This window comes from Panthera uncia, assembly GCF_023721935.1.
Source record: "Panthera uncia isolate 11264 chromosome A3 unlocalized genomic scaffold, Puncia_PCG_1.0 HiC_scaffold_11, whole genome shotgun sequence".
Lineage (NCBI taxonomy): Eukaryota > Metazoa > Chordata > Mammalia > Carnivora > Felidae > Panthera > Panthera uncia.
Window position 1 is genome coordinate 80,640,919 of NW_026057578.1, and position 15,741 is coordinate 80,656,659.

Below are 15,741 nucleotides of genomic sequence, written 5' to 3' on the forward strand. Positions count from 1 at the left end.
ATCTACACAAATATGTGAAGGCTCCACACTTGCTTGCCTCTCCGCCCCCACCCTCAATGCCTCTCCTTCTCTTGAGTCAGCCACTATCAGTATGGTGGACACAACGCCACGTTCCTTTCTGTGGCTTCTTTATATACACACATAAGTTTGTGTGTGTTTTTAAACATGGCCATACCTATAAAAGGCTCTGCAAGTTGCCTTTTCCTCAAGGACACATCTTAGAGGTAGATACAGAAAAATACCAAGTTCTGTTTAATGGCTCAGTGGACACGTTGGAATTAGTCATTCTCCATACTTACTAATGGGCACGTAGATTATTGCTAATCAGCCACTTTTAGAGATAGTGCTGGAATGAACACCTCTATACACGATCTCAAATTTTGTTCTGCGAGCTCTAGGGAGCCCTCCCTCTCTACCTACTGCAGGGGCTCCAGGATGGCATAACTATTTTCAGATAGTAGGACATTTTGCCATTTCATTGTGTTGCCATTTCTACCGAGGGTGCAAAAGGCACAGGGGGGTAATACTGCTGTGCTGTGGCATGCATCAAGGCAGTGTCGTGGCACCAAACCGTACTATGGTCACCTGATTCATCACCGCCACACGGTCAAAGCGAAAAATGCCAGTTCTGTGTAGGATGGCCCTTGATGAAGAAGCTAAAAATCATTACATCTTGACCCTTGAATACACAGCTCTTAGCCTGTGTGGTGAAATGGGAGGTGTACCTAACTGGATTCTCCTATCTGCTTCTTCATTCAATCTGCCATTATATGCTGCTTGGGCTGATGTATATGAAGAAACTTTGGCTTTGCACAAATGCATAGATGAAAAGGGAAGGGCATTTCTAACAGCCTTTTCACTTCTGCCGCCATATGGAAGAACGACGCCCGTCTCCAGGAAAAAGTACCTGCGCAACGGTTTCAGTAGTGAGTTGAATTTAACTGCCTTTTTCATGGATCACCAGGTTTACTTGAAAGAGCAACTGACAGATGAACTATGGTTACTCAGACCCGGTACTTAGCAGACACTTTCTCGAAAATGAACACAGTGAGCCTGTCACTTCAAAGAAAACAACTGGAGGTATTTGTTGCCAATAATAAAATCTGAACTTTCAAGTGAAATTAGAATTTTGGACAGCTTCCAATACTTAACGACTTTTCTAATGATATTAGTGGTGATGTTAAGAAATGGGACTTTTTCATTATGTAGAATTAGATGTAGCAACATTTGGCAGATCTGCTGAACTCAGTAAACCATTATTTTTCAAATGACATGATGTTCAAAAAAATCAGGAATGACTAAAAGATCCACCATTCAAAGTGAAAGATAAACCAGTAGTTTTTAATGTACCACAGTATGAAAAATTCATTAATGTGGCTTCAGATTCCGCATTTTAGAAACTATTACAAGCCGAGTTTTGGTGTCGTATCCAAGAAGTACATCTACAATTACCTGAAAAGGTTTTCCCTCTTTTCCAACTACTTATCTGTGTGAAGCTGGATTTTCTTCATATACTTCATCCAAAACAACATACTGCAACAGCTTGAAGGCAGGAGTAGATAGTAGAATCTAGCTATTTTCTATTAAGCCAGACATTTAAAGAGATGGCAAAAATATAAAGCAATGCTAGTCTTCTCTCCAATTATTGTTATTCTGGAAAATGGTTCTAGAGGGATGTCATAAATAATTTTTTTACATTTCAGTTTTAATTTCTAATAAGGTAAAAATAAGTAGCTGTAACTCATAAAACAAAAGCTTTTGGGGGTCCCTCAATAAATTTTCAGAGTGTAAAGGGATCCTGAGACCAAAAATGTTTGAGAACTATTGCTTTCCTTAAATCCTTGTGTATAAGTCTATTTCTATAGGATAGGGTTTAAGTACGAAACTGCCAGGTTAAAAAGTATGTACATTTAAAATGAATATCCTGGCAAACTGCTGTTAAAGAGCTTTACCAGCTGGAACTCCTACCAAATGTGTGTGTGTGTGTGTGTGTGTGTGTGTGCGCGCGCGCACGTGCATGCTCACAGACCTGCACATGTACAACCAATGGAACGACCAACCTTTCAGATTATGTGATTCATCTTCATAAGTTGATTTCTCATGGGATTTAAGGAATAAACTTCTCTAGTTCATTTAAAATGATTCAACTCAGGGGCGCCTGGGTGGCTCACTCGGTTAAGTGTCCGACTTTGGCTCATGAACATCAGGTCATGATCTCACGGTTCATGGGTATGAGCCCCACACTGGGCTCTGTGCTGACAGCTCAGAGCCTGGAGCCTGCTTCGGATTCTGTGACTCTCTCTCTCTGCCCCTCCCCTGCTTGCACTCTGTCTCTCAACAATAAATAAACTTAAAAAAATAATTCAACTCAGAAATTTTAAATTTACACATAATTTCTCAGGAAAATTTGATTGTCTCCAACTTAAAAAAATTATCCAAATAATGACTTCTTAATGGATGTCTGGAACACAAATTTTTTTCCCATAGAAACCATGAAAATTCTGTTCATAGGCTTCAACACAGAATTCAAATAATAACAAAAATCAATGTGCTAAATTCTAGAACTGCACTACATCGGAAAAACCAGTGGTAACACTGTTCCTACCAGAGAAAGCATTTCTTGTCCTATCTAGTTAGAATACTAGGAACTCTGGTGCTATCCACTCACTGTATTTCAGAAATGATCTCCACCCTCTCCCCACTATTCCACCACTTAGAGAGGAGGTCCTTCCACAATGTATACCATTTGCAAGCTCCCATGTGGGTTCATACCATGTGGGCAGAGTGCTGCATTATGGAAGTATGGAGTCACCCTATCTCCAAAGGGTGTGTGTGTGTGTACTGTGGGACAGGACAGGGGGTCAGAGTTAAGCAGCACTGGATACAAGAGTCTAGAATTTCCCAGAGTGTGAGGGATGGAAAGATGGGAAAGCACAACTGGGTATATGAGCATGTGATTTCAATACGAGTACATATAAAAGTCTGGAAGTGGAGAGTCACAGAATATAAAGGGGACAGGAAGAGAAATGGAGTGACAGAGAAACATGATGGGGGGGGGTGGGATGGAAATGAGCCAAGGCACACAATCCTTGTGCAATAGCAACAGATTACAGAAGCTGGTTCACAGCCACGACTACCCTATTGCTATGCAGAATTAGTATGAAGGGACCAGGTTGGGGATTCACAATGAAATGGTTCCTGATGTTGGCTCTGCTAATAACCACATGCCCTAGACTGAGGAAACGGATCATCACTTCTTGGAGCACTGAGTTTCCCCACTGCGAAGCAGAGATAAAAGTATCCTCCTCCTTAAGAATGTTACAGGAATTTAACTGAGGGCTTTGCTTTGACCAAAATGGTAAAAATTTACGATTATTAACTGCAAGTCAGTGGTAAGATACAAGTTTCTAAAATATATTTCTAAAATGAAGGGGCTGGATGAGACAATCTAAAGGCCATTTTAGGTTGACATATTCTATGATAAACCATGAAAATACCAAGAAAAAATAGATCTAAAAAGATTTAACTGCTCAGGCAAGATAATTTGCTAACACGAAAGTAATAAAAAAAAAAATACAAAGGGAAAAAGTGAAAAAAAATTTATCAACATTTTTGTTAGAAAAAGAACACCAACTAAATAAAAAGGCAAGCAACAAACTAGAAAAGTATTTGCAGTAAATATGGCAGATGGAGATTAATATCTTTCTTACATAAGAGGGCATATATATCAAGGAGAAAAGTAAGGCCCCCAATAAATAAATAAGCAAATGACATTAACAGATAATTCACTGTTACAACTGTTAAACAACTGTTTAACAAACAGAAAAACATTGATACCATTAGTAATTAATAATATGATACTACTGTTACTCTGTCAAATTGGTAAAGATTTAAAATATATGACTCTCGGGGCACCTGGGAGGCTCGGTCAGTTGAGCGCCCAACTCTTGATTTTGGCTCAGGTCATGATCCCAGGGGTCATGGGATTCTCCCCCTGCACCTGCCCCCCATTGGGCCGTGTGTCGGGCTCCACGTTGAGCATGGAGCTTGGTTAAGATTCTCTTTCTCTCTCCTCGTGCTCTCACTCTCTCAAATAGAATAAAAATAAAAAAGATTTAAAATGTATGACCCTCAAGGTATTAAAGGAAATTCTCCTATATGCTGGTAGCAGTTCTTTGTACAAGTATCAACAGTCATAAAAATTTGACCCCAAATTATTCCAACAAAATAGCAAAGGTGGAAAATGCAGGTAGGTAATACTGCAGGGGGTGGGGGAGGGGGAGAGGAGGGAAAGAATCTTAATATTTATAATAACCCTAAGGAGATCACCAAATAAACAATATTATATCAACCTTATACAGCAACGAGGAAAATTCCTTAGAGAATGTTAAGGCAACGCAAATGAGACACAAAATGGTTGACAAGCTCTGTTCGGAGCTATGAAAAAAGAGAAATATGCACAAGGGGGAAAAAACTACACTGAAAGGCTAAAGGTGGTTGAGCACATGTGGCTTGGCTCAGTTTTGGGGTCAGAGTGATGGAGTATCAAATACTAGTTACATGCTCTCAAGATGGGTCACGAAGAACAAGGAGTTTATCTAAAAATCTTAATTTTTTCAGTTATAATTATACAGGCTATTGTAAGGACACAGTGAACTAAAGGACTAGCATTGTGTTTAGCACATGGTGAATGTTAGCTAAATGGTGTTATTTTACTTTTTACTGGTAATATGGCTACATTGTAAATAAGAATGCTTTAATTATTTGACTAATACATAGGGAATTTTCTGAATGGACACACTTCTTAAAATGAGCTATGGTCTCCCTTTAAACTTTCATTCATTTCATTTTTGGAAATGAATCAAGCGTGAAAATAGCATTTCTGTTAATCTATATATAACACTTACAAATTGTTCTGTCTTATCTATTTGGTAACTTTTTTAAACAGTAAGAAGTGGTTGCAAAAGCAGATTACATTTGTACATTTAACACGTAACACTCAACAGACACGCTTGCTGTTAAGGGTCTCAAATGTCACAGTAACATTTCCTGTGCTGTCTTTATATTTTTTCTGTTGAGATCCAATAAGATCCTGCACATTTTGAAGCAACAGTTGGCTTCTGAGTATACGCTCCATGATCAAGTACAGACAGGAGCAACGTTCTTCCAGGTTCAAGGCTACCAATTAAAAATAGCAACTTTTCTTCATATCATGGATTCCTTCATAGCTCAGAACTGGACATCCACGTTCCTTCATGAAACTCTATGTTATGAGCTACTAATGCTCCACTCACATGAGAGAATATTACTCTCCAAAGTATGCATTTAACACGCATGTAGAATTATTATAGACATGGGATACCACTACATTTTCCAGACATGTTTTATTCACTAGTATAGGAAATAAAAGCTACAGTATCTTTTAGATAAACCGTATTTACAAATAACCAAGTATCAGGTGACATTCTGCCTTTGCATTTGACCTTTTACCATCCAAACCTTGACGGCATGCTCCACGAATAAACCCTACATTTTTAAAAGCCCAGGCTTCACAGCTCACTAGAATGTGATTCATGACAAAGAACACACTTCTGTTTTGAATATCTTGTTACGGTGACAGAAAGACAGCTTAATTAATCAAAGACGCAAACAAGATGGCCAAATATACTAAGCACCTGCGTTATCTGGTGTGGTAAGAAAGGACTTCACTGGAAAGTCAGGGTTATGTTTTGTATTTGGCATCAGCTCCAGAGTTGTAACTTCCGAAGCTTTCACAACAGTTTGAAGTCAGAGAAATAAGGTGGGGGGAGGGGGGGGGTGCGGGAGGAGACAAACAAACCTATGAGAAGAGGGCCATGATTAACGGAAAGCAATCAGTCGTTGCTGATTTAACACCACGCATTGCATGTCTACCATTACCAGTTTGTCTTTCTGTCGTTCACCGTGGATGAGAAAGCCGCTTCGTCCATTGCCTTCGGGGTGCATGACCTTACAGACACCCACGCGACTGATCCCGCCTCCTTCCTGTGGGAACCATCCCCCGCTGGAGTCATCTCTGGTCATAACCACAGCCTTGACACGCACAATATAGCTGTCACTAGAACGACAACAAGAAGAATGGGGCATGACAATGGTCTGGTAGCTGCAGGACATGTTTCACAAGGCAAGACGACCACCAGCCAGCACTTTTCTAGACCCTTCAAAAGAAAATCGATGCCTGGCAGCAACCTTAAAAGGTAACCCTTCTTCACTTTTAGGGAAAAAAACAAAAAACAAAAAGCACTTAAACTAAATATGGTACAAAAGCACATTTTTAATTTTTTTTTTTTTAACGTTTATTTTTGAGACAAAGAGAGACAGAGCATGAACAGGGGAGGGTCAGTGAGAGAGGGAGACACAGAATCTGAAACAGGCTCCAGGCTCTGAGCTGTCAGCACAGAGCCCGACGCGGGGCTCGAACTCACGGACCGCGAGATCATGACCTGAGCCGAAGTCGGACGCCCAACCGACTGAGCCACCCAGGCGCCCCGAAAAGCACATTTTTAAAAAGATACCCAGTAATTGCAAATATCTATGTGTCTTTGAAGATGCATGCAGGCATAACATTCTCTACAATCTGGGTCTAACTATTAATAATAAAATGAGTGAGCTAACTGCTATAATTTGTTATCTATAAGTTAGGAACCAACGCATGACCTAGGCTTAACACTTTATAAAGCTAATAATCTTCTGATTTAGCACAAAATAGGATAATTCCCTTCCAAATCACAAATCCACCACACAATCATTTGCATAGGTGGGAAAATGTTTCAGTTCCAACACCCTTTACCCATGTGTAGCCTTCTGTTTACGATTTTATTTTTTCCAGTCTAAACTTCAATTTCGCAGTAAGTTCTTCTGCACATTTGCCAAAAATCCTCTTTCTTCTCCAGAGACCAACTCTAGCTTTTCATTCTTCATCACTTTTAGGGAACTGTATTTGGATTTTTCAGCAAGGCCACTTAAATTCTTTTTTGCTGTTTTCTTTCTTTGGATAGAAGTCATTTTTTTTATCCATTCAAACATATATTCACATCTTCTACATGCCAGGCGCTGTGCCAGATTCTAGGGAAACAGAGATGTAGAGTACCACAGAACCCCCCTCTTTCCTTGGGACTCAGGGGAAGACCACCACCCACCCCAGCGCCAGGCAGAGCCCGGCCACTCCATCTTCAGTCTCCCAGAGATCATTTAGACAGTCCCTCTGCCCCCAACCCCTGCTCACCACACTCACCCTCAAAGGGGGAGCCACCTAGGTCTCCACTGACTCCCTGCGGCTCACCCTCTACTGTGCCCCAACTCTCTCCACAGTGCCCCTGCACTCAAGGTCCAACATCCTTTCCTCAGATCATCCCTTTTATTTTTAAACTGGTAAAATACATGTGAGATAAAATTTACCGTTTTAACTGTACACTTCTGTGGCATTACGTGCATCGACATTGCTCTACAACTGTCACCAACCATCCCAATCCAGAACTTCCTTCATCTTCCCAAACTCAAACTCCATACCCGTTAAACATGAAACTCTCCGTCCTCCCCTCTGCCCAGCCCCTGGCAGTCGCCACTATACTCTGGTCTCTATGAATTTGAGTAATCCAGGTACTCAGACGTTCTTTTCACTCTCTTAACCTGAATGTAAATGTGCTCTGGGCTGAGCTTCTGGGGCCCACTGACATGAGGCCACATTCTCTCTCCTACATCTCTCCATGCTTAGCCTAGATGTGGGGCAGGGTAGTCACCTCTGCTCCAGGCTACTGGCCAGCTCTCCAGTTTCTCTGAAGCTCACAAGCCTGGTTGTGCCCGCACTACCCTTCTTCAATCTTCTACAGACCTCTGGGCCGCATTCCTCCCCTCATCCTTGGAAGACGTTGGCAAACGGGCTCACTGTCCCTCCACCTGTCCACCATGATCCCTGCAGTGACTCTTGACAATTTCCTTATTCACACAAAGGATCCATACAATTCCTTGGCCTCTTAGTTTCTGGAACTCTTTTCCAACGCCCTTCTCTTACACCCAACCTCAGGTACCCACGCCTACCTCACACACACGACCATGTCATTACTAACATCCGCACAACCTCCTTAACCTCAGTTTCAAGCATCTTGCTCTCTGGCTGCCACTTCTCAACTTTGCAGCGCACTCCCTCCAAATTCCTGTAATTCTTCACCTCTCTGGGAACAATATCTCTTGCTCTGACCACCTTTCCCTTTCCCCCCTTCCCCACATCCTTCATGTTCTCACTTGATTCACTACTCAAGTTCCACGGTCTATCATGACACTCTTTTGTACAAAACATAACACATTGTCCTCTCTTTCCCCACCGTAATGCCTGGTGAACCCCAACCCCGATGAAATTCCAACTCCATGCCCCAAGCCAGGCTGTTGAATACTCCTTTGGTCATAGGTCTAGTTTTAGTCACTAACCTCAGGGGGGGAGCTCTTAAGTGCCTCCCAGTATCCTGTTACATTTCTCTGATCCGTCCCCAAGAAGATAATTTCACAGGTCCACCTACCCTGTCCCTCTCAGATGATGGATGAGCTTCCTTTAATTTCCCTGTGAAAAATAGGCAATCAGAAGGGACCTTGTACCTGCGCCCACTAGCACGCCTATTACTTGTGACCAGTATTTTCTGCCTCTCCTCTGACTATGGCTAAAGCACCCAGGACCCACACCAAGCACCTTCTAAAGGCGCTAACAGTGCCCAAAATTCACATTTCCACCCAGACCTCTTCCCTAGGCAGATCAACTGCCTAAGGATTCCTCTCCTTGGGTGTCTAATAAGCATCTCAACCAACATGTTTCAGATTGAACTCTTCATTCTCCATACCTTATCCTATTGGTTCTCTCTTCAAAATATATCCAGAATCTACTTTTTACTACCTCCCTCGACGCTGCCCTGATCCCAGCTGCCAACACCTTTCAGGCTATTTCAATAGTCTCCTAACTGGCCTCCTTACTTCCACATCTGCCCAACTTTCTATGACAATAGAAAGGTGAGTCAGATTATGATACTCTACTCAAACAAACTATACAATAGCTTCCTACATTACTCTGAGTAAAAAGCAAAATTGAGCACTTATCATTCTCCTGCTTGCTCATTCTACTTCAGTCCCATTGCCCTTGTCCTCCACATTAAGCACACTTTGACCTCAGGGCCTTTGCACTTGCTATTTCCTCACTCTTTCCCCCCATATGCCGACTTAGCTCATTTCCTTATTTCACTCAGTTCTCTGCCCAAGGTTATTTTATCAGAGAAGATTCTTTGTCCACTTTATAGAAAGTAACACCCTCCATCCCTCTTAATCTCATTCTTCTTCGTCTTTCTACATGTTACTAAAACAACATCTGCCCTATTTACCCATTTTTGCCAACTAGAATGTAAATGCCATAGGAGCAGTGCCTTTGCCCTTTTTGTTCACTGCTCTGTCCCTAGAGCCTACAACACTGCTTTATGTGTGTGTAGTAGGCTAAGGAACAAACGGGTAAAACACATTTTATAAACAGATGAAAAAAATTATTCTTAGCTAACAAAATCTCTGAGAAAAAGTAGAGCCTTCAATATTCATTTGCGTATGAGCCACAATAGCTTAACTGGGACAGGATAAAGATTAACAAGAAAACTAAATTTAATAAGCACTTGTTTTCTATCGTCAATCCATCCATCTCAGGATTCAAACCCACATTCCTTTAGGTCGAAGACATCAGGAACATTTGATAACATTTGTGTAGATTAGTTACATGCAAACAATTTGAGAATATACCTTCCCCCCCACCCTGCCCCATTTATTCTAGAAAAATGAAGGATCCCCAGGATTTGTAATTCTCTAGTATGAAACACAGCTTTCTCAAATCTTCTGGGAGTATGCTATGGGTTCATCCCAATAGGAAACGGCCAAGGCGAGTAACTGAAACTCTACACACCTCTTGTGAAAACATGCTGTTTACTTTTTTTGTGTTGCAGCTGTGTGTTCTCCCTTCCTTTGAGGAGATTAAGTAAACACGAAAAAGGGAAGTTTGCGTTATATTGGTGCCATAAACTCATTTCCAAAGAGTATTCATTTATTAGAGACTAAAAACAATACCTCACCCGTTGGCTTCTAGTCTACGGGGGCTGTTCATTTTGGCCTTTGCTCGCAGCCTGCAGCATCCTCTTTCTTGCCCTAATTCCTCTTGTGGCCCTTCTCAAGAGCACAGACTTGTCTGATGGGGTGTGTGTATGTTGGGAGCAAGGGAACAGAACGCCCAGCAGCCCATCTCCTCTGGCAACAACCCCATCAGCCAGCATTAACCGAGGCATCTGGCTATTTAAAACAAGGCAGGGGATAAAGTGTTGCACTAAAAGCTGTGAAGGATGTCTGGATAATCCAGCTGCATGGCCACTTGCCAACTGCTTCCTATCTGTGGTGTATTTATGTTACTCAGGCACTTCACCCCACCCAGAACAGAAATGACAGTGAACTCTACTACCACAAAGGTATAAAGGAGGAAGACTCCCTTCCCACCTTCCCCTCTCTCTTTCTGGAAAGAATCAAACAACATGTTTAAGCCATATGTTGGGTTTGTTTGGGGGAGGATGGAACAGGAAGGGCAAGGGCAGATTCGTTTTTTAATGTGCACAGAAAATAGTGGTGGTATGCTTAAGAATTTCAAAAAGTGCTATTATTGTCAAAAATAACACAATTTTAAGAAAATGCTTCTGCAAGCAGCAACCGCTAAACCAGTATAACTGATTAGGAACTGGTGAAGTTCCACACGTGGATCCAAACACCAACTGAATGGAATCCTAGTGTCTGACCTTGAGCTAAACTGCCCCCAAAGACTCAGTGTCCTTACATATGGGATTTGACTACCATTACCCAAACATTACCATATTCTTTCGGTGTATTATGAGTAAAAGTGGCTTTTATGAATTGAACTGGAGATCTGCCATTTAAATGTGGTTTCTTTAATGAAAAAGCTTTGCATTCCCAACATATGGGCTTAGCTGTAAAAATAAGACTTGTCCTGTGATCACTCCATGTGTAAAAGAGGTAGGTGATATCCTACGGTAGGATGGGGAAGCAGGGTAAGAACAATTCCAAAACTAGATTTTTATGGGGGGGTGCTGATGCACACAGCAAGCTTTAGATCTCCAGCTTTTGTGTTGTAAGCTCTCTCCAGATTCAAAGTGGACCCTGTGTGGACCTTGTTACAGAAGTAAACAAGGTAAACAAAGGAACTATAGGAAAGGGTGATGAGGCAGCATTCAGAGCCAGACAAGTCCAGTAGTGCCTTGACCTTCTCAGTAGCCAAAGAATCCTCTAGTGCAGCTTCAGATTCTCTCATTTGCAAAAAGCAGAGATGGGATGTCCTGAGGGTTAAAAGTAGTGCTAGAGGTCAAGTGCTTGATACAGACAAGTTTGGTAAGTTGTAGCCATCATCATTATTTTTGCTGAAAGCCTGACTTTGATTACAAAAAAAGGTCCTTTAAAGACCAGCTCCCCTGGCCACTAAGAGTGGGTTTCCAGACTGCCTGCCTTTTTCAGCTATCAGACAGCAGAGGAGCGGGCCGTCAGGCTCTTGACAACAGAAGAAAATCCAAAACGGACCATCAGCAATTATCAATGCAAATCAGATTTATAAAGACCTAGTATGAGCCTACATTTCAGGCACACCTGTAGCGGAAAATAATTCCATCTGCCATCTGTGAATTGGCCCTGTGCTCCCACCCCTCCCCCACGCAGCTCCAGAGATGGAGACTGGAACTTTTATGTAACCCCCCCACACACACACTTCCCGGCCCCCTCCTCATGGCCAGCCTTCATCTGATTACAGGGCTCCTGTATCTCTCCATTATGCTAAACATTACAGCTAACTTCCTCCCTGCGCTCTTTTCCACCCTTTACTACTTCACCAGACCTTGAGAGGGATTAACCAAGATCCTAGCCTCTCAGGCTCCCTCTTCTACCTGGCACAACCACTGGCCGCCAGCTGAGCCAAATATAACACAAGTCCTCCAGGGGAGCCAGGCACACTCTTTACTGCATTTGTATCCTGCACCCCACTCCACCAGTCACCGTCGTGCCTACAGATTTACAAAGTCTGACTTCATTATTACATACGTATATCAAGTTTTGTATGTATGTAGAACACAGAGTGTGTATGAAATATGTGTCTAGTCATTGAAAAAAAAAAAGAATCAACAAAGTATTTCAGAATCAAATGCGTTCAAAAGCCAGATATTGGTCCTATTCTATTTAAGCAGGTTTCGTGAGTGGCTCTTTCATGAAACATCAACTACTTAAGATTTTTTTTTTTTTTTTTTTTTTTTTTTACAGGGGACTGGTCTCGTTTTATAAATGTGTATGTTCCAAAATTATTGGCAAGGAAGTTATACATAATGTAGGTTTGTGCTGGGTGGTAACAAGATGTTCAGCTCTGTTCCAGCCACTAAAGGTAGGACACTTGCTCTGCCCACTTACAGGTCTGCCTAAATGTGTACTGCTTGTACAGTTAGGCCATTATAGAAAACAGTGGTAAGAAAAGCCCACTGAAGAAGCTCAATCTGGCAGCAGCCAATTCTGGCAAAGGCACCAGCTCTCCTCTCAAATGCTGACGAGCAGGTACTATGAAGCATAGAAGGAATTTCCTGAACATCAAATGTTTGCTCATAAAGAGAGCCTTTTGGGTGATGGTGGTAGTAGGTACTCGTCTTAACAATGACTAGCGATAGTCTTCACCCAGGAACCAACAGACTGAAACCCAGGGGTCCTGTGGGAGACGGAGAGAGGGTGGGCGGGTGGGGGGTCTGGGTATGGGGCTGGGGATAGGTTTTCCTCCTTTACTAGGTGTGGGCTCAGAATCCTTGAGTGAAAATAGGAGAAAATGTTTTAGGAACCCCCAGTATAGTCTTGCATCATAAGGCAGTGAGTTCTGCTGTACACAAGGTCACTAGAGCCCTCCATGTCCAAGCCCTACCCTCACCCAGAGGGGGAGATGTGGGACACGTCCATTCTCATCCTCAGATGCCACGTATAAACCCAGCATCTTTGTTGTTTATGCTACCTAGCTACACTGAAGCATATAAATAGACCCACTCACCCACACACCGTTTTCTTCTGCACACAACACAAAGGGTAGCTTTTTCCACTATTGTGAAGGACACTGCCAGCAAGACTGGTATTTGAAATAGGAATGATTGCTACATTTGGTAGTATTTAAAAAATTATTTTTTAATGTTTATTTCTTTTTGAGACAGAGACAGAGTGCGAGTCAGGGCAGGGCAGAGAAAGAGGGAGGCACAGAATCTGAAGCAGGCCCAGGCTCTGAGCTGTCAGTACAGAGCCCGATGCAGGTCCAAACTCATGAACCATGAGATGTCATGACCTGAGCCGAAGTCAGCAGCTCAACTGACTGAGCCACCCAGGCGCCCCTTTTCTATTGGAATTTTATTTAAAAAAAAAAACAACAAAAAACTCCTTTAGAAAAACTACCACAAACTCGTAGTTTATAAGCCAGTGATTCTAGGATTCAAAATAAATACCCATACGCTGTTTACCAAGGAGTGCTGATTTAGCCTGCTATGTGCCTCTATAGTGTCTTCCTTTAAGTTACAATTCACTGTAAATAGACACATCTTCTAATCTTAAGTACTGCTTTACACTTTCCGGCCATAAGAGCCAGAGCAGCACGTGCACTGAACATTCTGGCACATTCTCTCTCACATGGGGCCAAGGCACCTGCCCTGTGGATGTCCTCAGGAATGGACGTTCTGCAGGGCTGGCTCAAGTGGAGGGTACTGGGCAGTGTGCCATTCACCACTCTGCTCCCTCTTTCTTCGCTGCTGTGTCCTGTGACCCACAATAGCCAAGAAAAGGAAATGAAGCAAAGACAAAAAGGAACAAAGATCAGGACTGGAAGTTAAACTCATAAGCTTTACCGAGGCTTAAAGAGGCCTTTGAGGAAATAGTTGAGGAAATACCAGAGGCAATTAGGGATCCTCTGACATCCTTGCAGCCTGGGAGCACTGACCTGGGAGCACTACTGACACTTCTAAAGCGCCGCAGAAATCTATGGCTGGCCAAGGCAAGTCAGAGCTTCCGTGCCCCTACCTGGGTGATAGCTTCAATTCTAGGGGCAAGCCTTCATGGCCTGTGAACAGAAGGTGGCGGTGCCCATAGCAGTGTGTGGGCATGCTAGCCATTACTTTTGTGAGTCTCCTGCTCAGCAAGGTTTACAGAGTTATATTAAACTCACTCCACTGGACTGTGTGCAAAATGAAGTTTTTCATTTCACCTCTGACTTTTATCGCCTGTAGTCTGAACAAGCATAAATCTTCCACAGGAAAAGAGTGATTCCGCTGGATTCTACTTATACTCGCAGGGTTTTTTTTTTTTTCCTACCGTAAAAATCTTTTGATTTTACTTATTTAACATATCAAATGTCTTAGGGATAGAATTGTAGTTTTTTAAAGAAAACAAAACTTTCCCTCCCAACATTTCAATTCAGCACTTAAATTCAGAAGCCACAAGAATGCTAAATATATACTATCCATGATGATGAGCTGTCTTACAGCTGGGGCACAATAAAGATAAGGCGTTGGGGCTGTTCTGCTAATATATAACCTCAAACCCTAACACGGAGCAGTTTTAAACCCGGATAATGAAGTGCTTGCTGAAGGAAATCTTAACTTCAGCACTCGAAAAGGTGATCTTAGAAGTCGTATCTAAGACAGATTTTTTTAAATGGCTCTTTGGCAACCCTCCCTGTGTCGATAGAACTTTCCTGAGCAAGTACCTCTTGGGGTGAGGAATGCACGTAACTAGAAGAAAGGGCCCAATGAGGTCAAGCTTGAAGCAATGGGGCAGGACAGGCTTGGTAGTTTATTGTGGGGCGGGTGCATAATCAGTGAAGAAAGGAATCATTTTTCTTAAAATTTGAAAACTATTTGCTCTAATCCCTACTAATAGCAGAAATCCTAATTTCTCTACCCTAGGGGAAATTAGGGAACTGGAGACTCCTGGGCATGAGCCCTTAAGTCCTAGGGTGGGTTTCCTGGTCAACCAATTGGGACCTCTGTATCCTTATATGTCAAGTATCTATACAGTGGGTAATTAATTACCTTAATAGCAGGCTGTGGAATACACTTTAAATTATTTGAGTTTTAAAACACTGGTTTTAGGACATTAAACAACAACAACAAAAGTAAATATAATTTTAAATAAAAAACTATAATTCCATGGAATTCAACAAAATCAAAACCATCTTTTTTTTTTTTTTTTTGAAAAGATTTCTTCTGTAAAACTTAGCATCAAATGATTCTCTGCCCTGTCACAAGTGAAGATTATACTAGCACAGGGGGATAACTCACATTGAGACTCTTGTTTTCCAGGCATATCAATACCAGACAAGGCTTCCAAACCCAACTGGACATGTCACCAGTCGGCCTCCTCTCCTCAACCTGTGCACCTAGGAATCTCATCCACTGTACCCAGTTACCGAAGTAACAAGATAACACGTACATGGGTATGTGTGTGTTCTATTTTAACATTAATTCTATCACACATCATGCACAGGTTCTTAAACGGTTAAGTTAACGTGGGAATTTCAGGGTCAGACAAAACATTTTAGCCAATTACGGTAAGATTTTAACACAACAGTTCACCTAATGTTCTGGACATCTATTGAAGATTTCGCAGTTTTTGTCAAAAATCACCCGAGAA

At 42.1% G+C, this 15,741-nt stretch overlaps 1 protein-coding gene across 3 annotated transcripts in view; it reads right to left on the minus strand.

Moving 5' to 3' along the window:
- Positions 1-15,741, minus strand: part of SPRED2 (sprouty related EVH1 domain containing 2) — a 112,157-nt gene that overhangs the window by 26,514 nt on the left and 69,902 nt on the right. Inside the window, exon 2 of one of the 3 annotated variants that reach the window (XM_049650324.1) lies at positions 5,920-6,097. In XM_049650324.1, the coding sequence (XP_049506281.1) occupies positions 5,920-6,097 (178 nt within the window). Of the gene's footprint in view, positions 1-5,919; positions 10,651-15,741 lie in introns of those variants that run through there. The other 2 variants (XM_049650323.1, XM_049650322.1) reach the window with 2 other exon arrangements.